General features: G+C 44.5%; 1 protein-coding gene across 1 annotated transcript in view; it reads right to left on the bottom strand.

Annotated features, from left to right (window-relative positions):
* Nucleotides 1–25,091, bottom strand: part of LOC120764944 (ras GTPase-activating protein 1-like) — a 133,283-nt gene that overhangs the window by 3,152 nt on the left and 105,040 nt on the right. The window contains exons 20-24 of the mRNA XM_040089119.2: nucleotides 19,566–19,652; nucleotides 14,124–14,191; nucleotides 7,708–7,796; nucleotides 4,893–4,970; nucleotides 3,820–3,954 (exon numbers count right to left, since the gene is read on the bottom strand). Of these exons, the coding sequence (XP_039945053.1) occupies nucleotides 3,820–3,954; nucleotides 4,893–4,970; nucleotides 7,708–7,796; nucleotides 14,124–14,191; nucleotides 19,566–19,652 (457 nt within the window). The remainder of the gene's footprint in view (nucleotides 1–3,819; nucleotides 3,955–4,892; nucleotides 4,971–7,707; nucleotides 7,797–14,123; nucleotides 14,192–19,565; nucleotides 19,653–25,091) is intronic.

The following is a 25,091-nucleotide window of genomic DNA, read 5'->3' as shown; positions in this document are numbered from 1 at the left end:
CATAGAAGAAAATTATCTGCTCAGTGAGCCTCCCAATTAGGCTTCATCTGTCAGATGAATCATCACCTCTAACATTAAAAAGAAGAGTAGTCATAGTGAGTGACTCCCTTCTGAGGGGAACAGAGGGCCCCATATGTCCACTGGACCCATCCCACAGGGAGATCTGTTGCCTCCCTGGGGCCCAGGTATGGGATATTACCGAGAAACTCCTTGGGCTGATTTGGCCCTCTGATTATTACCCACTGCTCATACTCCAGGTTGGTAGTGATGAGGCTGAAAAGAGGAGCACCAGGGCAATTAAAAGGGACTTTAGGGCACTGGGTCAAGTGGTTGATAGGGCAGGAGCACAGGTAGTGTTCTGCTCAGTCCCTTTGATGGCAGAGAAAAACAATGAAAGGAATAGGAGAGCCCACATTATCAAGTGTATCAAGGGGTGGTGTCATCAGCAGAATTTTGGGTTCTTTGATCATGAAGCAACTTTTACAGCACTTGGCCTGCTGGAACTGGATGGGCTCCATCTCTTTTAAAGATAGAAGGATTTTAGCTCATGAACTGGTGGAGCTCATTGAGAGGGCTTTAAACTAGGTTTGAAGGGGGAAAGGGATGCAGCTGGGCTGTCTGGAAGCAGGCCCAAGGGTGGTAAGCCTGAGTTAGGGGGTGAAATCAGTAGCCCAGATGACATGGATGTATACTTATGCACACAGCATCAGTAATAAACAAGAGCTGGAGGCCATGGTACAACAGCAAAGATATAATGTAGTCACCATCACGGAAATGTGGTGGGATGACTCACATAGCTGGAGCACTGCACTCAATGGCTACAAGCTCTTCAGAAGAGACAGGAAAGGAAGAAGACGTGGAGGAGTGGCCCTTTATATTAAGCAGACTTTTGATGCCATGGGTATTGAAACTAATGAAGATGGAGTTGAATGCCTATGAGTAAGAATTAAGGGGAAGGCCAACAAGGCTGACATCCTGCTGAGAGTCTGTTATTGTCCACCCAACCAGGAGGAAGAGGTGGATAACTTATTCTATAAGCAGCTGGAGAATGTTTCAGGATCACCAGCCCTTGTTCTTGCAGGTGACTTAAACCTACCACACATCTGCTGGGAACTTAATACAGCAGAAAAGAGGCAGTCCAGGAAATTTTTAGAGTGTGTGGAGGACAACTTTTTGTCGCAGCTGGTGGGTGAGCCCACCAGGGGAGGGACTATGTTAGATCAGCTGTTTGCAAATAGAGATGGACTGGTGAGAGATGTGGTGGTTGGAGGCCAATTGGGGCATAGTGATAATGAAATTATAGCGTTCTTGATATTTGGTGAAATAAGGAGGAACATTAATAAGACTTTTACATTGGACTTCCGGAGGGCAGACTTTGGCCTATTTAGGAGACTTATTCAGAGAGTTCCTTGGGAAGCAGCCCTGAAAATAAGGAGTCCAGGAAAGATGGGTGTGCTTCAAAACAGAGATTTTGAGGCCACAGGAACAGACTGTCCCTGTGTGTGGAAAGATGAGTTGAGGAGCCAAATGTCCAGCCTGGATGGGCAAGGAGGTTTTGAAGTAACTTAGGAATAAAAAGAGGATGTATCATCTTTGGAAGGAGGGTCAGGTCTCTCAGGAAGTATTTAAAGGGGTTGCTAGGGCATGTAGGAAAAAAATTAGAGAGGCCAAAGCTCAGTTCAAACTTAATTTAGCAACTTTTGTAAAGGATAATAAAAAATGTTTTTACAAATATATTAATGGCAAAAGGAAAGGTAAGACCAACCTTTGTTCTCTACTGGATACGGGAGGGAACTTAGTAATTGCAGATGAGGAGAAGGTGGAAGTGCTTAATGCCTTCTTTGCCTCGGTCTTTAGTGGGAAGACAGCTTGTCCTTAGGACAACTGTCCTCCTGGGTTGGTAGATGGTGTCAGGGAGCAGAATGGTCCCTCCGTTATCCAGGAAGAGGAAGTCCGAGAACTGCTGAGCCACTTGAATGTTCATAAATCTATGGGCCTAGATGGGATCGATCTCAGGGTGATGAGGGAGCTGGCAGATGAGCTTGTGAAGCCACTCTCCATAATTTACCAACAGTCCTGGCTCACTGGTGAGGTTCCAGATGACTGGAAGCTAGCCAGTGTGACACCCATTCACAAAAAGGGTAGGAAGGAGGATCCTGGTAATTATATACCAGTCAGACTGACCTCAGTACCCGGTAAGGTAATGGAACAGTTTATACTGAGTGTCATCACGCAGCACCTACAGGATGGCCAGGGTATCAGACCCAGCCAGCATGGGTTCAGGAGGGGTAGGTCGTGTTTGACCAACCTGGTCTCCTTTTATGACCAGGTGACCCTCCTGGTGGATGCAGGGAAGGCTGTAGATGTTGTCTACTTGGATTTCAGCAAGGCCTTTGACAGTGTCTCTCACTGCATACTCCTGGAAAAGCTGGCAGCCCATGGCTTGGACAGGAGCATTTTTTGCTGGGTTAAGAACTGTCTGGATGGCCAGGCCCAGAGAGTGGTGGTGAATGGTGCTGCATCCAGCTGGTGGCCAGTCACTAGTGGTGTCCCTCAGGGGTCTGTGCTGGGGCCAGTTCTGTTCAATATTTTTATCAACCATATGCATGAGGGTATTGTCTTTCATTAGTAAATTTGCAGATGACACTAAGCATGTGTCAATCTGTTGGAAGGTAGGAGGGCTCTGCAGAGAGACCTGGAATGGTTGGATAGATGGGCAGAGTCCTATAAGATGAAGTTTAATAAGTCCAAGTGCCAAGTCCTGCATTTTAGCCACAATAACCCCCTGCAACCTTATAGGCTGGGGATAGTGTGGCTGGACAGTGCCCAGGCAGAAAGGGCCTGGGGCTACTGGTTGACAGCCGACTGAACATGAGCCAGCAGTGTGCCCTGGTGGCCAAGAAGGCTACTGGCATCCTGGCCTGTATCAGGAAGAGTGCGGCCAGCAGGAGCAGGGAGGTCATACTTCCCCTGTACTTGGCAATGGTGAGGCCACACCTTGAGTACTGTGTCCAGTTCTGGGCCCCTCAGTTTAGGAAGGACATTGAGATGCTTGAACGCATCCAGAGGAGGGCAACAAGGCTGGTGAGGGGCTTGGAAAACAAGCCCTATGAGGAATGACTGAGAGAGCTGGGGTTGTTTAGCTTGGAGAAAAGAAGACTCACATGTGACCTTACTCTCTACAACTTCCTGAAAGGTGATTGTAGTCAGGTCAGGGTTGGTCTCTTTCTCCAGGCAGCAACTGACAGAATGAGAGGACACAGTCTCAGGCTGCGTCAAGGGAAATATAGGTTGGATATTAGGAAAAAGTTTTTTACGGAAAGAGTGATAAAGTGCTGGAATCATCTGCCTGGGGAGCTGGTGGAGCCACCATCCCTGGATGTGTTTTAAAAAGGACTGGATGTGGAACTCAGTGCCATGGTTTAGTGCAGGTGTTAGGGCATGGGTTGGACTCGATCTTGAAGGTCTCTTTCAACCTAGTAATTCTGTGATTCTGTGAAAAAAAAAAAACACCACTAAAATCAAGCAAAAAGAAATCCCCAAAAATCCCAAAAGAGAAAAACCAAAACAAAATACCAAAAAAAAAAACCCAAAAAATCCCCAACCCATTGCTTTAAAACATCTTTGGATTTGTTTTACAAATACTTAGTTCATATTTTTGAGCTTCTTTACCTTTACAACTAGCAACCTCCTGGTGAAATGTACATATTTATCACTCATACTGCTGGAGAGAAAAAATTACAAAGGAATCATGATGTTAAACAATAACTCTAGACATGCTATCTGTATGTGTGATTTTTGTTAATCATTATAGTTTACCTGCATTACACCTCGCTCATTGCTAAGTGTCCGAAGTTCATCAGAATGAGCCACACACATCTCATGCAAGGCTGCCAGATAACGAGATAAGTCAGTTCTAGAGTAATCTGTAGTGTCTGGAAGCTCAGGAACATTCTTTAACAAAAATTATGAGAACAGACTTAGAATGGTGAGTAGCCAGGCATAAAAGAAATTAAATTACAGTTCTACACACCCGCCAACAGTTGTTTTGATACTGCAAGTACCACGTTTTTCTTCATAATTAAGTCTTCTGTCCATGTTATCTAATACAAATTATTTACTTCCTCCTCTCCACAATCATCTATTTTATGAAGACAATTAAATTATGGTTGCACATTTCACACAGAGAGATTACTGAATATACAGCCTATTCCTAATAGGAGGGCTTGATGCTGCTATGCTGTCTCTGAGCTATCTAGAAAGATACTGAGAAAAAGAGATTCATATCATATCTTCCCCCCAAATGAGGAGGATCCATCCATTAGATGTTTGTTGTTTTATTTGTTTTTTTGAAATTTGAATCAGGCAATAGCCACAGCAAAAATGGACACCAAAAAATCCCAAACTATCAAGTCAGTAAATCCACAAATAAAATAGTGTAATTAAAACAGTAGATTAATCAGTTATTTTAAAACCCAACCATTTTCCAAGTCCTCATGCATAATCTACCATTTAAAGAAAAACAACAGTGTATCATAATACGCAGAAGTTGCCATTTAACCATAAAAAGGTGACATACGGCAATCTATCTGAATGACACCTTTCAAAACAGTAATTCTTATAGATTATACAAAATAGTCTGAGATGTTTCCTAGGTCACTTTGAATGGATTAATTCAGGAATAATAAGATGGACATTTGATTGGTTTTTCTTCTGTGCGACAGGCCAGCAATCTGCAGTTCCTAAACATGCACAAGAAAAATATTCCACTAACAAGCATTCAAAATTGTGAGGAAGCTGATGCATTTTTGAACTCGTTAACAAGGACTATAAATAATTTTAGCTCACAATGTTGCTATACAGATTGCAATTTTTCTTTTTAAACCACTTACCCCAAGTTCATCTAAGAACATGATCATGCGATGTTTGTTACTCTTGATGAATGGATTTACCCCCTCCATATATGGCTCCTGGTAATTTTAAAAAGTATTTATTAGAACAAATTGATACCGATTTAACAGTCATACTTGAAGTGAACATATTGTAATCAGAGACAAATGACACTGCAAAACAAATGTGTCATCTTTTTCAAGTGAATTTATGACTGGTGTACAACCAGTCTAAAGATTACACTTTTTTCTGCTCCAGATGGATTCTGAAATTGTTTATATATGCATTGTGACATGAAATGTTACATTTCTGAAATACTGAAAATGGACTTTTTTCATTGCAGCTATATAATGAAGAAAAAGCTTTCAGAGGTAACAACATCAGCAGCATCAACATCAGGACATACTTGCCCTCCTTTTTGTTCTTTCATTAATGCTTACATTCCAAGTTGTGAGTGTCAGACAAATGACATTATAATGGCAGCCTTCTTTCATTATGCTTAAGTCAACAGATTTTTATTGTTCAACCATGTTGTGACTTGGGAACTAGAACAAGCCAATTGTTGCTGGCATTCTTTTAGTGATGCAATAGAAAGTTTAGTAAAGGCTGAGACTTTTTAAGGAAACTTGTAAGACTGATTTACAAAATTATGCCAAGCAGTATGAAAACAAGTACAAATAAAAGGGGTGTTTCAAAATGCTGTACCAACAGAAAACACCGGTCTAAAGAATAAGAAAGAGTGTGTGTGTGAGCCAGAGGTTGGTAGTTGTTGATTTTCCAAATTAAAATACTCTATATCCAGGCTAGAAGTTTAGTCCTAATTGGTCTCAATTTGAAACTGAATTATTACATATAGTATATAAAAGAACATGGATGTGGAATGTATTTCAAGGTTCTGTACAGAGACATACCAATATTACTGAAAGATGTCTCCCCATTTTGACATGAAATAATCAATGGAAATGCAAAAAGGCTCCCATCATCTACTTCAGGCAAATGATTCATATTTCTTGAATAGATTCTTTGTAATCACAGATTTCTACTCTAGCATTTCTCAGTTGTCTTTTTGATATGGATATTCCTAAAGAAAATTTATTAATTTTGCCATCACATAGATGTTTTCTTTGTGGAGGGATGGCTGCCTGCCTCTCCTCTCCCACTTTTCCAACTCCAACACTAATATTTTTGACTAGGGGAAGCCAGTAGACATGGTGGGTTTGGATTTTAGTAAAGCTTTTGATACTGTCTCTCACAGTATCTTTCTGGATAAAATGTCCAGCACACAGCTAGAAAAGTCCATAATACATTAGGTGAGCAATTGGCTAATGAGCCAAGCTCAAAGGAACATAGTAAATGGGGTTATAGTAAAATCAGGCTGGCTGCCAGTCATCAGTGAGGTTCCCCAGGGCTCAATTTTTGGGCCAGTGGTCTTTAATGTTTTTATAAATTTTCCGGACACAGGAATCGAACATACATTGTTTGCTGATGATAAAGTAGGAGGAACTGTGGACTCCATCAAGCGTAGAGAGGCCTTACAGAGTGATCTGGATAGACTAGAGAGCTGGGTAATCACCAACCATATGAAATTTAACAAGGGCAGGTGATGGATTCTGCACCTGGGATGAGGTAATCCTGGCTATACATACAAATTGGGAGACAAAAGGCTGGAGAGCAGTCCCACAGAAAGGGACCTGGGGTCCTGGTTGATGGCAAGTTGAATATGAGTCAGTAGTGCCCTGGCAGCCAGGAGGGCCAACTGTGTCCTGGGGTGCATCAAGCAGAGCATCACCAGCTGATCAAGGGAGGTGATTGTCCTGCTCTGAACTGGTATGGTCCCACCTCAAGTACTGTGTGCAGTTTTGGGTGCCTCAGTATGAAAAGGACATAAAACTATTAGAGTATGTCCAGAGGAAGGTAACCAAGACATTTAAAGACCTTGAGGGCAAGAGCGGCTGAGGTCACTTGGTATGTTCAGCTTAGAAAAGGCTGAGGGGTGAGCTCACCATAGTCTACAACTTCCTCAAGGGGGGCAGTGAGATGCTGATCTCTTCTCTCTGGTGACTAGCAATAGGACATGAGAAAATGGAATGAAGCTGCATCACAGGTAGTTCAGACCGGACATTAAGAAGATTCTTAACTGAGAGGGTGGTCAGTCACTGGAACAGCCTCCCCAAGGAAGCAGTCATGGCACCAAGCCTATCACTTCAAGGACAATATGGGTGATACCCTTAGTCATGAGATTTACTTTTAGGTAGTCTTGCAGGGAGTATGGAGTTGGACTTGCTGATTATTATGGATCCCTCCCAACTTGAGATATTCTATGATTCTATGAATACTAGAGTATGACTACTACCCTTTTTGCCATCGACAGACAGAAAAAAGAGTTCACATACTTCCACTGTTGTCTTTGAAATTAATGTCTGAGTTTATCTGTTCTCATAGCATAAAAATATGGTTATATCACTCTATAATGCCTACTAGCATGGCCATTAATTTGTCAGTTATTTTAACATGTCACTGCTGTCTTTATGGTAAGTATCAAATCATTCACATAAGTTTATAGATGACTCATTCTGAAATTACTGACTCCTCTTTCCAAATCAGCCATAGTTTATAATACTGCTCTAGGTTAAATCAATACTCTGTTGAGCTCCAACTAAAGAGGATTGAAAAAAATTTGCAGGAATAAAGCCTCCTTGCTGATAAGACACCCAGGTCGCACATCAGGATTTGCATAAGAATAATACAGACAAAATCTGTTTCTGTTAACATGAACTTGGCAATCTTCTAGACCGTTCTGTGTAAAATTATATTCACCTTAGCTCCAAATTCAACCAGATTTGCTAAATTCTGCACAGATTTGGCAACCAGCGTCAGTGTTCTTGCAGCAGTAGGGGAAGGAGAATCTGATAGGAATAGAAAGTAGAAAGTTACTGACCATTTAATTTAAAACCTCCAGTAGTCACAAGAAAATTCTCTTCCACAATTTGTTATCATGGAATTTAATACTTTAAATGCTGTAAGAGAAATGCATGTGAAAAATTTCTCATGATCAAGTAAACTTTTGGTGTTTTAGTAATTATGTCCACAATAAACATCAATATGCATAGCTGACTGTCTTAGTTTAAGATAGTTTACAGGGCGGAGACTCTAAAGTGAGTTACCTCCCCTTAGTTTTAACCACTCCCCTTTCATCAATGAGGAGAGACAAATCCAAGAAGATATAAGTGAAAAAAATAACAGTTTACTAAAAATAAAACAGCAACAACCGAGATAACAGCAATAACCACTGTGGCAGCGGCTTGAAAAATTTCTGGAGAGCAGGTCTGACCCCTCCTTGGCACAGGGCAGGCAGCAGCAGTGAAGGTATTGTGAAATTCTCCAAAGCCTAGGACAAGCATAAGAGCTCCTGCCTCCTGCTGTCTCACAGGAGTTGGCAAGTAGCAGGCAACCCAACAAGCAGCAAAGGTGTGAAATCTGCTCCAAAACAGCTTTGGATTGTGAAATGCAGCTTCTCAGGTTGCCCCATTACAGCAAGGAAGTATGTTAGAAACTTTGCTCCAAAAGAAAAAGAGCCCCCTTAGTTTGTTTTTTTTTTTGTTTGTTTGTTTGTTTTTTTATTAACGGCTCTACCAACCCTATATAAAGTCTATAAACTTACCTTAGTGAAAGTCAAGAATATTATCTGGACTTCTAAACAGGACTAACATTTACAGACAAGCTTAAAAGCGATTACACAAATTTATGGATAACAACTTCATTTACAGCTGAAGACACAGTGGTCTCAATGCAGTCCCCAAATTAAAAAATAATATAATCTGAAGATTATAAAAATAATAAAGAAATGATAGGAAAGATGTGTGCTAATGTCTTTACAAACAATTCCATGGGTGAAAATATGGGTGTTAATGTCTTTGAAATGGGTCTTAATGTCTCTACCAACTTCAAACCACAGGTTTGTTACAGAACCCAGACAGTTTTGACTCCTGAAACAGACAAGTGGGTCTGTACAAGCCTGAACTTTGGGGGAAAATGACAGGTTTGGGGGGAGGTATGTGATAGGTGATTCGAGAAGGCTGTACTTTCTTAGTACCTCAGCCAACAGGGAAAGGAAGAGGGCAACATGTGGCTGGGAGTTTGGGATAAAAGGAGGCTGCGTCCTCCAAAACCTCAAGAGAGAAAACCCCATGGGCATGTGCCCCAGTGGACTCTCTCCCTTTATTTGAAAAAAGCTGCAGGACTCCTCTGTCTCCTTCATGGACACTGGCTTTTCATAGCGTGATTTTCCATACAAGATGGGAGCTCTTCTCCGGGATCCTTCCACCTTCTGGGGCCAGCACACAGCAAGAGGAGCTGGAGATGCACCTCACCCACTTTTTAGGTGACCAGCTCCCTTTGACACTGGCTGGCACTGGGTGATTGACTGGGTTCCTGAGACTGTCCAAGAGACAGATGAGAGGCTGACCAGGGGGGTCTGTGGAGAGTCCACAGGAAAGGACCACTGGAAATCACACCGGTGAGTACAATGGAAACTTTGGGGAGTAAAACATGGCAGGATGCCCAGAGGGGACTGTAAAGGAAAGTCGAGAAAGGATCTCTACTATAGGGATGATGATCCCAAAATACCTCCAAAGGGTCCTTTGGGAGAATGCTGAGATGGTTTGCATATTCTCCCAGAGGCAGTTAAGGACATGGACACCCAGAGGAGGCAGTAAGTGGAGTCAAGAAGGGGTCTTGGAAACAGGGGACAGATGGTGTTGGTTTGGGAAAGGATTGGTAGAAGGGGAGTGTGGAGGAATATGGTTAAGGCAAATAGCAGCGAGACAATACAAGATAAGGAAAGAATTGAGAAACAGTGAGGATTGGGATGTTCTCTGCCTTATCTTTAAAATTTGCAGTCTAATATAGGGCTGGCTGCAGGTCTTTAGTAGTCCCAGCTTCCAAGATAGGGAAGGCAGGGAGATATTGTTCCTACACCCTCCCACCCCTCCCCATGTCATTATGGAGCCAGGGTGTAGGATTTGGGTTTGTCCACTTACTACTCAGGACTTAGGAGGGTTTCTCTATGGTGAGGAATGCTGAGGCCAGGCACAGAAGTGTGGGACCAGGCTGGGGGCCTGTGGGGAGGTGTGGGGCTGGGCCGAGGCTGTGGGCCAGCCGGGGCTCAGCACCGGGTGGTGCCTGACGCCACCACCCCTGCGGGCCGGGGCTGCAGTGGCCCTCCAGCCCCTATGAGGTTCATCTTGTCCACCTGCCTGCCCCTGTGGCACTGTTGGCTGTACCCACCTGCCAGGACCTGGTGCTTTACAGAGCTTCTGGTGCTGGGAGAGCAGTCTGGGGGCCTGGACGAGTGTGCTGAGGTGATGTATCTGGACATTGCAACAGGACAGGGACCAGCTTTGGTGTACTGTGTAAGGTAGAGGGACCGGCTTTGGTGTATGGCATGAGATACAATCTGTCACCGAAGCCTGGCCTGATATAAGAAGAGATTTTGTTTGGGTCACCAGGGAGGTGAATGATTTTGCAGAGTTTGGCAGCTGTGGGAGGGTGACAGCCCATAGGGAGCAGGAGCATGGGCTGGAGAGGTGGCAGAGTGGGCCCTTGCAGGAGTTGGTTGGAAAGGCACATCAGGTATATGTAAGAAGGGATGAGGAAAAGGTAAAGGTACAGGCAAGGATAATGGCACAGTTTTTAATCAATGTGCCATTTGTAAAAAAAAAAAAAAAAAAGAGAACATTAGAACATTAGAAATGGATTGTTAAGGGTGTCAGGATCTATTGTACTGGGGGCTCACCACACTGGAGCCCTTGCTTACATATCGGGTGGGTCTGAACCAAGAAGTGTGTTTCCTGGTAGACACGGGAGCCTCTCTGTCTACTTTGAATTTTATGCCAAAGAGGGTTCTTTTGATAATTCAGGGAGTAAGTAGGAAAGATGAGCTGGTGCTTTTTATTCAACCACTATTGGTGAATGTGGGAGATGGGTTTGAAAAGCATGAGTTTCTGTTTGTTCATAGTTGTGGTTGTGGTTTGCTAGGAGGGTATTTGATGACTGAGTTGGGAATGCAGGTTAGTGTTGTGAGGGGTGATGTGGAGGCTAACGCTATTGTGCTGACAAAGCTTATGCTAAAGTGAACCCAGAAGTGTTGGCAGTCCCAGGGAAATACGGAAAACTGGATATGGAGCCTCTCCAAATTACTCTGAGGCAACCAGGACAAATGGTGTCTAAAAAGTAATACCCTCTTTCAAGGGAAGGAAGGAGTTATAGCCTGTTATTGAGTTCCTGTAAAAGGCGGGTCTTTTGGAGCCATGTATGTTTCCCTATAACATTTCTATCCCGCCAGTTATGAAGTCAGGTGGTGTGGGAGCCAAATTACCTGGGACAGATCAAAGCTTGGCCCAGGTTCCCTACATGGAGGAAATAAACCTGAGACCTTGGGAGGTGGGATGTTAGGAAGATGCTAATTAAGTCACCCAAAATAAGCCCTGTTGGTTCAACACCTTAAACTTATAAAGTCAAGCCCCTGCCCTGTAACCATGATTGGACACCTGTCCCAGGTAAAACCCTATAAAATGCCAGGCTAACCATGCCCCCAGGTCTTTGGATGCTGCCTGCAGTCAGATGCATTAAATCATATCTCTGAGCTATCAATCATACCCATCTTGTTTATTAGCCACGTGCAACCCAGCCAAACCAGGATTGGGGTCACGGGGATCAACCCCCCCCCCCATGACAAGATGGAACCTATAGAATGGTACAGGACCTAAGAATAATGAGACTACTAAACCCAGGCACTCCATGGTCTCAGATCCTTATACCGTCTTGAATCAGGTTTCCTCCTCACACTGCTACTATTCAGTACTTGATTTAAAAGATGCTTTCTAGGGATGCCCACTTACAGAGCATAGTAAACAGTATTTTGCCTTTGAGTGAGAACAAGAGGGAGAAGGGAAAATAATAAAGACATGGATGATCCTTCCACAGGGATACATGGAAGCACTGGTCTTATTTGGGCAAGATATTAAACAAATGTACTCCATCCTTGGGAATTAGATTATTGCAGTATGTGAAGGACTTGCTCCTATTAGGAGAATGAGAGGAGATGGTAGGGGAAGCCACTGTGAAATGACTCAATTTTCTGGCTGGAGTATGGGATCTTGGAGTGTCTGAAGGGAGGGCATAGGTGATAGAGAGAAAGGCTGAATGTTTGGGGCCTGTTTTGACTGAAGGCTTGTGATGTGTTGGCCCAGAGGGGGTTCAGGGAATCTTGGAGGTGCCATTGCCCAGGACTGAAGGGGAGCTGTAACAATTTTTAGGATTAATAGGGTATTGCAGGACCTGGATTAAGGACTTTTTATTCTGTGACTTTTTAAACCCATTTAGCCCCAATGTTGTGGTATGGACACCAGAAAGACAGCAAAACTTTAGCCAGACTCAGAAAAAGAATTGGAACTGTATGTGGATGTTAAACCGGGCTGTGCCAAAGGAATTCTAGTGCTAAAATGTTTGACCCATTGGTGAGGGGGTGACCCCATTATTTGCTCTAAGGGTAACTGTGGCTCTGTTATCTGCAGAATTGGGCAGCCACAGCTTTGATGGTAACTGATGGCAGGATTGTTAAAGTCTGGCATCAAGTTCTAAATGGATGACCAGCACTAGATTGTTACAGTATGAAACCTGTTTAATGGAACAGAAGGGTTTAGAATTGAGAAGCGGGGAAGGGTTTAACCCAGCCTCCTGTTTAACTGGTACCAAGGAAGGAGACCTAAAGGAAACTTGTGACTGTATCCAGGTAACAGATCTCCAGACCTGAGCTAGGGAAGACTTACAGGATACCTCTTGGCCAAATGAAGGAAAGGTGTTTATTGATGAATCTTCAAGAGTAATAGGAGGAAAACGAGTTACTGGATATGCTACAGTGAAAGGAAGGGAATTGTAAAAAGAGGGAAAGCTACCATGCACATGGTCAGCATAGACCACAGAATTGTATGCCTTAATAAAAGCCTGAAAATTGTATCAAGGAAAGGTGGTGAATATATTTACAGATTCAAAATATGCATGTGGGGTGGTACATGCATTTGGAAAACTGTGAGGAAAGAGGTTTGTCAACTTGCAGGGGGAAAACATTCACTTATGAGAGCTCAATTACTTGCCTGTTGGAGGTGGTGATTTTACCAAGAGAGGTAGAAATAATACATGTTAGGGGACATAGGTTAGGGTACTCAGAAGAGACAATAGGTAAAAAACTGGCCAATGGAGAGGTTCAGAAAGCAGCACTTCTGCCAGAGGTCTCTGGGATTCCCTCTTTGCTCCCTCTGGCTCAGCTGTTGCTGGGAGGAGGGGGGAGTGGTGGTGGTGGTGGTGTCTTTTCCACCAGAGGAGTTGGAAATAATTAAAGGGGTGGGGCAAAAAAAAGAGGGAAGCAGTAATTTACAATGGACAGTAAACAGTAGATGCCAGGAGCTTTGACCCTGCAAGTATTAAAACAACTCCATGGGGGGAGTCATTGGGGCTCTCAAGGATTGACCTTCCTCAAGATGTACTGCTTTGGGTCTTTTGGTTTTAGCAAAATGAGCTATTGAGGGGTGCCTGGTTAAAGTTAATAGGAGATAATAACCTCCCATGGGAGGGTCCCCATGCTGGAACAGAGAAGGAAAAGAGGAGGGTTTTATGGGTGTCAGCCATCTTTTGTTTAGGAATTGGCTGGGCATCGGTCTACACATGGGAGGTAGTATGCCTTTGCATCACTTGTTTAGTTCTATTACATTTATCCTTTACTTATTAAACATGTATATATATATTTGTTTGTTTTATCTCAACCCTCAAATTTTCTTTTTATTCTTTCTTTTATTTTCCCCCATCCTACTGAGGGTGAAGAGGAAAGTGAGCAAGTGACTGTGATCTGCCAAACAGGGATAACCCACAATGGTTTTCTTTATGAAACACTTCAACATTCACTTTCTCTTTTTTACTCTTTTTTTCTTTTTTTTTTTTTTTTTTTTTTTTTTTTTTTTTTTTTTTTTACTTTAAAACAAGACATTGGGAATAAACATTGTCTAATCTTTAAGAGTGAGAACTATATGCTGGCTGCCTTAGGGAGAAAGTCAATTCATTGATATAATTAACATGATTTTGCAGTGTGCAAATGACTTAATATTTTGCTAAATTAGGAACTAAAGTAAGTTCATGCCTATTATTACATAAAGTATGAATTCAGTCTGAAGCATAGTCACCTGAGATGATATTAAACATCCTTGGGTTCAGGATAGCAGGACAAATCAGTCGAAGAAAAACAAAGCCACTAAAATGGAGAAAAAAAAAGAGAAATTTTATTTTGTTCAATAATAAAGCTATCATAAAATTAATGTAAAATTATGTAGTCTTTAGGCATTTAAGTCAGTGTGGAAATATTTGTGAGATGACAACCAGCCTGTGCTCCATGTTTGTTAATTAAAAATGTCTTGTTATGATTTTAACTATGACAAAAAACAAAATAAAACCAGACATACTGATTTCCCAATTAACGTGAACTTCTGAAGCTACCTGGGAAAAGCTTAACTGTAAAGCCATACTGAAGTCTGCAGTCTAAGACCACACTGGCTTTAAAAAGGAGGAGCACTTCATCTCCTGCATCCTACAAGTGTTGCACTGTCTACTACCACAAGTAATTCATCCTACAGCCACTCATTTCCCCAAGCCAACATAAGGAGAGTAAGAGTTCACAGTAACAATGGAACCTCTCTTTTGGCAGCAACATGGCCTTAGTTCAGCTTGAACCAATCCATCTCTTCATAACAGTATGTCAGTATCCTAGAAGAATAATACTGGATCAGCTACTTTCTTCACAGATGTAATTGCTGCCACCCAGACAATCTAGAAAGATAAGGAAAAGTACTCTGTTTGACCGCAGAAATAGGAACTTATTAAACAGAAACCCAAATTGTGTTGGTTTTGCATGGTCTGGTTCTTGGTAGTGGGAGGGCCACAGAGGTGGCTTCTGTGAGAAGCTGATAGAAGCTTCTACCATGTCCGGCAGAGCTAATCCCTAATGGCTCCAAAAATAAGCATGCTGTTGGCCAAGGCTTGGCCAATTAGAGATGGTGATAATGCCTCTGTGATAACATATTTAGAAAGAAATCTAAACAAAGTTTGTGGTGCAGTTTTAATTATAGCTAAGAAGAGGAGGAGGTAAGAACATGTAAGAAGAACAACTCTGCAGACACCAAGGTCAGTGAAGAAGGAGGAAGAGGAGGTGCTCCAGGCGCCGGAGCTGAGATTCCTCTGCAGGCTGTGGTGAAGACCATGGTGAAGCAGGTTGTCCCCCTGCAGCCCATAGGGATCCATGAGGGACACAGCGATCCACTCGTAGCCCATGGGGAAGGTGCCCACGCTGGAGCAGGTGGATGCCTGGAGGAGGCTTTGATCCAGTGGAAGACCCGGTGGAGAGAGGAGGCCCTTGCTTCCAGGCTGGAGCAGCCTGTCCTTGGAGGACTGCACCCCATGGAAGAGTGACCTATGCTGCAGCAGTTTGAGGTGTACTGCTGTCTGTGGGATAGACTCATGTTGTAGCAGTTTTGGAAGGACTGTTACTCATGATATGGAGCCATGTTGGAGAAGTTTGTGGAGAACTCCCATGGAAGGGACCCCACGGTGCACCAGGGGAAAAACTCCTCTCCCTGAGCAGTGAGAGAAAGCATGGGTGATAAACTGCCCAAAACCCCACTCCCTGCCTCCCTGTGCTGTCAGTGGGAAGGAGGGAGGGGTTGGGGGGGGGGGGGGGGGAAGGAAAGGTGTTTTGAAGGGCTTATTTTATTTCTCATTATCCTGCTCTGATTTTGTTAGTAATAAATTCACTTTGCAACTTTAAGTTGAGCCTGTTTTGCTCTTGATGCTAGTTGATGAGTGTTTTCTCCCAGTCCTTATCTCAACTCATAAAACCCTCGTAATATTTTCTCTCCTCTGTCCAGTTGCAGGGGAGGGTGAGTGAGCAGATTTCATAGGTGCCTGGTGTCCGGCCAGTGCCAAACCACAACAATTGTCCTTCAGTTTAGCATGAGAAAAATCTAACTTTCTGTTGACAGCTAAAGTAAAAGAAAAAAGAAAATAAAATATCAATTTCAGATTAACCATAATTCTAGAAGAGTGCTATAAAATGAAGCGACATATGAACCAACTAAAGCAATCTAACTTGCCCCTCATTTTGTTCAGAGTGCATGGACACTACCAGCAGACTCTTTCACTACAGCAATACCAAAGTTTAACCTCTGTCCTAGGGTGATTTTACGATGCTTGTATCCCCAGTCGTCTGTTCTGTTTATGTTGGATATTGGGTTCTGTACCTTTAAGACTGGTTCTGAGAGCAAAGCAGGGAGAAGGAGAAGCGCTGAGTTTGTTTTGAGAACCAGCATTCACTCCTACACATTTCGCATTCGTGTTCCTGGACAGTGTTCGTCTGAAGCACGGATAGATGGACAGAGATCTCCTGTGCTTTTAGTTAGTTTTAGCTACCTGAGGCAGAGAAGCTCCCTGGACTGGTTTTTTTCTTCTTTTTCTTGGGACTGTTTAAACCTGCTCTGGACTGAAAAACCCAGAAGAGCACCAGGAGCTCACACCTGTAGCCCACCGGGGCCCAGGACGGCATTTTCCAGCACCGGAGGAACTGATAGGAGACTGAGTGAGCTGAGCTAACCCACGGCAAGGATTTTCTCTGAGTTTGCCATCTCTCTTCATAGTGGCAAGAAGTTTTATCGCTTCATATAATTCATTCCTTATGCTTATGGGTACCTTGTTTGTTAAATAAATATTTTTTTCCACTTTTCTCTGAGGAGATTTTTTTCCTGGACCGAAAAGCAGGGGGGGGGGCACAGAGAGATGGGTCCTGTGAGAAGCTGCTGGAAGCTTCCACCATGTCCAGCAGAGTCAATCCCTGATGGCTCTGAAGATGGACATGCTGCTGGCCAAACCTGGGACAATTAGAGAGGTTGGTAACACCTCTGTGGTAACATATTTAAGAAGAAAATCAAAACAAAGTCACACAGTTTTTCTTCTAGTCAGAGAAGAGGAGGAGGTGAGAACATGTGAGGGAAAACAACATGGCAACACCAAGGTCAGTGAAGAAGGAGGAAGAGGAGATGCTCCAGGCGCCGGAGCTGAGATTCCTCTGCAGGCCGTGGTGAAGACCATGGTGAAGCAGGTTGTCCCCCTGCAGCCCATGGGGATCCATGGGGGACACAGAGATCCACTTGTAGCCAATGGGGAAGGTGCCCACGCCAGAGCAGGTGGATGCCTGGAGGAGGCTTTGATCCAGTGGAAGACCTGGTAGAGAGAGAAGGCCCTTGCTTCCAGGCTGGAGCAGCCTGTCCTTGGAGGACTGCACCCCATGGAAAGAGACCCATGTCATAGCAGTTTTGGGAGGACTGTTTGCCCGTAGGGGGAATTCATGTTGCAGCAGGTGCGATAGGACTGCTGCTCATGAGAGTGGACCCATGATGGAGAAGTTCATGGAGAACTGTCTTCTTTGGGAGGTACTCCACAGTCTTACAGGGGAAGGACTCCTCTCCCAGAGTAGCCAAAGAAAATCTCGGCGATGAACTGACCAAAACTCCCATGCCCTGTCTCCCTGCACTGTTGGTGGGAAGGAGGGAGGGGCTGGGGGAGGGAATGGTGTTTTTAAGGGCTTATTTTACTTCTCATTATCCTCCTCTGATTCTGTTAGTAATAAATTGACTTTGCAACTTTAAGCTGAGCCTGTTTTGCCCTTGAAGTGTTTTCTCCCATCCTTAACTCATGAACCCTTCATTAATTTTTTTCTCTCCTCTGCCCAGCTGTGGCAGGTAAGGGTGAGCGAGCGACTCTTGTGGGTACCTGGCATTGGACCAGCGTCAAACCACGACAGGTGACCTGAGGACAAGTGGGGTATGAACCCAAGATGGACCTTGCAGACATAGAAAATTTGCTGCTTCTTACACTAGTCAAACTGACTAAATTAGGAATGAGTCAATACCTATGTATGGTCTTTTACAAAGAAACAGAAATGGCAGCACTTTCTGCATTTTACAGAAGGCAAGCTACCCAGGCACTTAAAAACTATCCACCTGTCTTTGAATATGTAATTATTCCTGGACCAAAAATAGTGCAATAAAAGATAATATTCTTCACTGGAGGCTAAAAAAAGCCCCACAAAACCATACTCTAGAGACAAGTCACAAGTATCCACTTATGAAGAGAGAAAGGGACCCAATATTTATAGTATCCAGCAGAGATCTCAGAAAAATTCTCAATGTAAGCTGTATCACTTAAGGAAAGCCACATGGTGTTCTCTGGACATGGGAAGAAACAGGAAGAGACATGGTATTTGCTTCTAAGTTCTACACGCTTGCAATAGACTAGCCCAAACACCTTTGATAAGAGCAGCCTCAATTTGAACGCAAAACTCCTGCAGAACACTGTCGGCAGGAACTATACTGAATATTGTTCTTCATTAAAATCTTGAGTCACTATTGTTACGAACACTAAATGACAGGAAAATAAGCATGGAAGGTACTGTACTAATTACACTAACATTAGCTGAAACTCTGGGGAAGGAAGGGCTCCCATGTCTTCATTTCTGTCTGCAGCCAAAGTGATAAACAAGAGCCAATAACAAATCATCTGGAAGACACTGTTCAATGGGAGATTAACGTCATCAAATTAGATCAGTGCCAGATATTGGTCTATTAGAAAGCTAGGCTGGCAAAAGAAAAAAAAAAAAAAGTAATGCAAATCTAGAAAAGATGTGTCTTTGAAACCTTTAAATCCCCAGTAACATTTAGAACAAGTGTCAAGACCTCATTTTTGTCAAAGGCTTTTTTGACCTGCAGTAGCAGCTGATAGTGTTAAAGAAAGAACTATTTATTCAATTGATCTATGAATGCAGACTGGAGTTTTTGTACTCGGTGCCAGTTCAAAGGAGTCAGGTTCAGTAACCTGCAACATTTTTAAAGTGACTATGGAATGTTTCAACATGATTGGGCTGGAGCAGAGATATAAAACTGGGACAGCATAAAAGTACATATTTTCCAAAATGAATGCTGATTACAAGTGAACAGCACAGGGAGCTTTCATTGATGCAGAAAACTATATATTCCAATGCAGAAAATACCTCAGTGAAATCTGACAGTCCAATCACCTTTCTGAGAAGGTATTAGCTTCCTTGACATGTTATGTCTGCACTTTAAAGGACACTTAGCATGTGTAAGATTTTTCCAGTAATTAACACACACTACATAAGGGTCCCTGGATAAGGCACAGTCCTCCCAGATGGCATGACAGGAACATAATCCTTAGAGGATATAAAAGGTTAACTATCACTTTGAGAGAACTTTTTCTCTTTCCCAAGATCTTAGATTAAATAAATTAACAAAATACAAGTAAATTCAAAATTAAAGCTAGGAAGTATAGCTATACAGACCTCTATATTAGACCATTAGTAAGTCTCCAACAACATGACTAAGAATCTAGCAGATCCTTAATTGAGATATCATGCCCTAGTACCCCAATAATTTTAAATATTCTTGTAATCTATATAAATACTAAAACCCTTTGTCACTGAAATAAAAAATCGATATGCACACTGAAGCATGACAGTAGTAAGAGAATAAAATATTAATTTCAGCATAAAATGAGAAGTAACTTACCTAACAACTCTTGTTCTCATTGTTGTATTAGCTGGCCACTTGTTCTGAACAGACTTCTGCAAGCATCCATAAATATATCTCAATGTTCTGTAAAAATAATAACTAATGAATAATTTAATTTAAAAATTTTAATGAGTAAAAATAGCTGGTCAGAAAGCATCTAGTCCAATTTCCTCCAATTCAGACACAAGCTGTAAATTAATTTAAAATCTGCTATAACAGTCCATTTACAAATGGCAAAGTCCTTGACTAATGCACTACTCTATTTGTGAAGGTAAAATTATGATAAATCATGTATGCATTATGTTTTATAATACTTTTTTCCTGTTCCCCTAGGTAATATTTCCTTTAAAAAAAAAAAAAAAAAAAAAGTTTTGGTTTGGTGGCTTTTTTCCTTGATTTTTTTCCACTTTTTAACTGAATGAATAATAATTTGTGCATCCATAACTAGAGGTTAGGTGTTTAAAAATAGTTATGCAATAGTCCTCCCCTATAAAAAAATAGGAGCCCTCTGGTATGTTTCAGGAAATGTTGAGATGCACCATATATTTAACAGGATGAAGCTTTTAATACTAACTGAGAGGAATGACAAGATTTGTCTTTACAAACAAGCCCTGGGTCTGCTGGTAGATAAAACTAGCACTGAGAGATAAGAGAAACAATGGGAAGGATTCTACTGATTGATGAATGGAAAAGAAGACACTTGCCTTTACAAACAAACCATAGGTTTGTTTGTAAATGAAATTAAATATTGAAAGATGAAAGCAACAATGGGGAAAACCCATAAATCCCATAAGAATTAAAAATTAGGGGGGTTATGCATTAAAAGGGGAATCTTAGGCATTTTGGGAAGTCTGTACCTCTCAAGTACCTTAGCCAATGGGGAAAGAGAGAGGGAAATGTGGCCGGGAAATTAGGATAAAAAGGAGTCTGCATCCTCCGAAAAACTGAGAGACCCCAGGGGAAATGCCCCATGGCCTCTCCCTTTATTCAAATAAAGTAAAAGGACTCCTCTGTCTCCTTTTTGGACATAAACCTCTGGTGTTTGTGGACTAATTTTCCTAACATAACTGTGCTGGTTTTTTATTAATTGATTTGTGGTGAAGAGGGAAAAGCCACGGAAGTGATCCTCTGTGAGGAGCTGCTAGCAGCTTCCTCTGTGCCTGGCAAAACCAATTGCTGGCTAGCTCTGAGAAGTGGCACACTGCTAAGCCAATTAGAAAAGCTAGTAATGCCTCTATGATAACATATTTAAGAACAAAAAATCCACGGGAAGTTCTCTTGCTCCCTGCTCTCTAAAGAGAGGTGGGGGGCCGGCCGGGAACGGTTCCCGGCGGGGGCCGCTGGACCCCGTCCCAGTGTGGCCCCCGGGCCATGCTACCGGGGGCCATCCCGGCGCTGCGAGCAACCATGGGGCCGGGGCAGCGCCGCGCGGCTGCGGATCTCTCAGCATGGCTCGCAAAAGACTTTATTTACTTCGCCGCTTTTAGCCAGCGATGCTGCGGACAGAAAGAAAAAAGCGGGGGCAGCAGCTTTTCTTTTTTCGGCATCCCGCATGAAGAAAAGGTGCGGAGTGGAGCCGGCAGCCGGCGCGGCTTGCGCAGTGCCGGCGGACACCATGTGACCAATAGAGGGAGAAGCACGGGGAGCAAATCCCCTATTGCGGAACCTGGACAAGATTAACCTTTCAGCGCTGCAGAACTCTATAAAAACTATTTCAGTTGATAGAACTTGAGAAAAAACTAACCTACAAACACCTACAGCACTTGTGCTGGAGCATGTGAATGCTGAAAAGCTGTGATCTGGTGAGAGGCTTGAACAGAGAGAGAGAGAACCCTTGCTTTTATACTCTAGAACAGCTCATCCTTAAAAACTGCAGCCCATAACTAAATGGCCCACGAAAAGCAGTTGTGGAAAGACTGCAAGCTGTGGGAGGGACTTCACATTGCAAGCAGGCTCTGGGCGGACTGTTAGCCATGAAAATTAAAACCACCTTGAAAAAGTTCACAGAAAACTGTTTCCCATAGGAAAGACCCCAGACAGCGAAAGAGACTCCTCTCCTTAATGAACTGAAAAAAGATCTTAAGAAGTGGCAAACTAACTAAAATTCCCATATTTTGCCTTCCTGTGCTGTCAGTGGGAAAGAAAGAAGGGCTGGGGTAGGGGGTAAGGTATTCTAAAGGTTTATTTTTGGTTCTCATTATTCTCTACTAATTCTGTTAATAATTTTTTCTTTATACCTTTTAAAGTTTTGAGCCTGTTTTGCCCTTAAAGTGTTTTCTCCTAATTCTTATCTCACCCGATGAGTTTTCTTTCCCCTCCTATGCTTAACTGTAGCAGAGGAAAATGAGTAAATGATTTTCGTGGGCATGCTGGCATTTGGCCAGCATCATCCCATCACACTAACCTAGTTAACACTGACACAAAGGAACTTTCTGTGCTGTTCTGTGGTGGGTTGACCATGGCCAGCAGGTAAGCCCCCACCTAGTCACATGCTCACTTCCCCTCAGCAGGATAAAGAAGAAAATAAAATCACAGAATCATTTAGGTTGGAAAAGAGCTCTAAGATCAAGTCCAGCCAGTAACCTAACACTGCCAAGTCCACCATTAAACCACACCTTGAAGTACACATCCACATGCCTTTAAATACGTCTAGGGATGGTGACACCACCACTTCCCTGGCCAGCCTGTTTCAATGCTTTACTGTTGCAGTGCATTCCCATGCCCTGTGGTGGTGTGAGAATTGTTTTATTAAGTTATTAAGTTATTTTTGTAAGATTTTTAAGTTATTTTTATAATGGTTTCGTTCACTGTATACCCCTGTGTTCTGCATTGGTTTTCCCTTCTGCATCGGTTGTTTTGTCTATTGTAAAACCCGACGTTTTCTGTCATTCATCCCTTCCCTGCACCTGTCGCTGTCAATCCCCGCCCCCCCCCTCCTCGTGGTCGCCTGCCTGCCACTCAGAGACCCTTCCCTGGCTTCTAGAATCCTCCAGGAGGGGTGCTGAGTGATAGGCTGGGGCCGGGGAGACCCCCTCCCCTCATTTTGTGATTGGTCCCCAGTTCCATGGTTCACACCCCCGGTTAACCCCCCGATTCCTGTGACTGGCTGACCGGTTGTCGCCACCCCTGTTTCCACCCCACTTTAAAAGCTCATGCACGCCTGCCCCCGGGGTCTCTTCTGGGCTGTGGGTCAGAGAGTGCTGAGCCCCGTGCTGCCTCTCCCCCTGAATAAAATCCTGTTTAACTGAGCCCAGAGGAGTCCGCCTTTTGATTAGCTGCCGTGGGTTGCATACGCCATCTGCTGGCCGTTGCTGAGAGGGGAACCAAGACCCACAGGGAGGAGGTGGCTCGACCGGCTCGCCACCCCGACCTCATACGTTGCCGCGGTGCAGGAGACTGAGCTAGCCCGTGGCCGCGCTCATCAGCGCGAGGAACAGCACCACGACAGCGGTTGGCGCCCAGTTCGTGGGGCCCCCACCCTCAGGACACGAGGCGGACCCCGCGGCACGGACTGAGGCTGCAAGAGCCTGAAGAAAAGTCCTTGGACGCCCCGCTACCCTTGGTCGAGCGGCTTCGTAGATCACGCTCCCAAGGGACGAAGAGGACAGCCTGAAGCGCCCAGCAGGTCCTCTTCAGGCAGCTAATCTCGAGACCCCAGGCTTTATCGCATCCCAGGAGGGGGTAAGCCTTCTTCGTGAGGGGGCTTACTTTCGGAGGGTGCTCCCGGTGTGGAGACCCTAATTTCGGGAGGGATCCTCCAGGAGTGGGGGGGATCCCAGGCTGCGCAGCTCGGGGGGGGTGGTGGTTAGCCTCATCCCCCTGCGGATTACTCTCCTCGGGGTGCTCTTTTGTTCTTTTTCGTTTTGTAAACTTTAAGTTTCGGGCAGTTGTCTTTTGGGTGGAAGTGTCCACAGGGGTTTTAGACACTGCGATTTTATTTTTCGGTGCGGACCCCCCGGGTTTGGGTTTCAGGTTTTGCCCGGTTTTAGGGGAGTGACCTCCACGTTCGTTTTCTGTTAAGTTTGCTTTTGTCTGGGTGTCATCGAGTGGGCAGCAGGCAAGGGGGATTTGTTAGGTGTCCCCGAGCCCCTGATTTTGGTTTCGGAGAGATGGGCGCAAAACTCTCCGCTGCCCAAAAAGGTGTGTATTATAGTTTTAAGTTGGTTGTGGAGCTCGCCCAGTTAAAGGTTTCGAGGGGCGAGCTCAAGGGGTTTGTGAGGTGGCTTTTCCTGCACTTTCCTCATGTGTCCCCGGAGCAGGTGTACAGCCCCAAGTTTTGGACGGTTGTACAAACCAAAATCCATAATTTGGCACTCTCAGGGGACAAACAAGTCTCCAAATTCCTCAGTTTGGCTTTGCAGCTTACAGCTGCTGTTACACAAATGAATAGGAAAGTGCAGAAACAGCCACGTCCAAGACAACCTGCCCTTTGTTCTCCCTGTCCCTCTGTCCCTTCTCCTTGTCCCCAGAAGAGAATTCTGAAGGGAGCAGCAGGACCCCAACCTGCTGGCTCAGGCTCCCCCAGGAATTCTCGACCCCCCCGCCCGGGCAGTCCTAGCCAGACTGCTGGGGGCTTCTTGGGCAGCCCTGGCCGGGCTGCTCAAGAATTCCACCCTTCCCCATCTTACCCAGTTAATAAACCTCGTGTTAGATTTAGTCTAGCTGAGACTCCCCAACCACAAAATGGCTCCCCTACCCCTTATCCCCAAGATGGAGGAGACCGCATGGCACGGTCTTCCCCATCCCCCTACCCTCCTTCCTTCAATCCCTTTCTTCCTGCCCTTGATGAGCCCAACCCCTTCCTCTCCTCAGCCCCTCCTATCCCCCAAAAGACTCCACCCATGCTTCCTCCCTCTTCCAAGACCACTCCCACAGCTCCTCCCAGCTACTCCTCCCACGGGAACGCCCACATGACATCATCGGGTTCCCAAACCACGCCCCCTGCCGGAAGACCTGCCTCCTGGGCTTCCGGTTCCCACGCTCCCCCTGCTGGTTCCCACGCTCCCCCTTCCGGTTCCCACGGTCTGGGCCCGGAGGGGGCGGGGCCAGGGCCTGAGCCTGCAGGGATGCATCGGCCTTCCCCTGTTCCTTCAGTATCCCCAGTCGTTTATAAGGGCTCCCGAGGAGGGCAGCGGGTCCGAGCGATCCATCACCCGTTGCCCCAGTCCACCATCCGGGATCTGTGCAAGGCCCATCGAGATTATGGGCGGGACAGCCCCTATTTCAGGGGTTTGCTCCGTTCAGATCTCGATGCTGCTGTCGTTATTCCTGCGGACCTGAAGCAGCTGTTCTCCTGCCTGCTTGACTCAACAGAGTTCAAACTGTGGGTGGCAGCATGGAGGCAGCAACTCAGGGAGGCCTTGCCCAGTCTCCTCCGAGACCCAGAGACTGCGGTGGACGACAACGGGAACCCCCTCACTTTAGAACACCTTATGGGTGAGGGGAGATGGGCCGACCCATCGGACCAAACCTCAGATATCCCCATCAAAGCCCTCCAGATTGCCAGGGAGCATGCGGTCTCCA

The sequence above is a fragment of the Hirundo rustica genome, chromosome W (assembly GCF_015227805.2).
Source record: "Hirundo rustica isolate bHirRus1 chromosome W, bHirRus1.pri.v3, whole genome shotgun sequence".
In the NCBI taxonomy this organism is placed as follows: domain Eukaryota; kingdom Metazoa; phylum Chordata; class Aves; order Passeriformes; family Hirundinidae; genus Hirundo; species Hirundo rustica.
The sequence above is the reverse complement of the archived record's forward strand: the minus strand, read 5'-3'. Positions and strand labels throughout refer to the sequence as shown.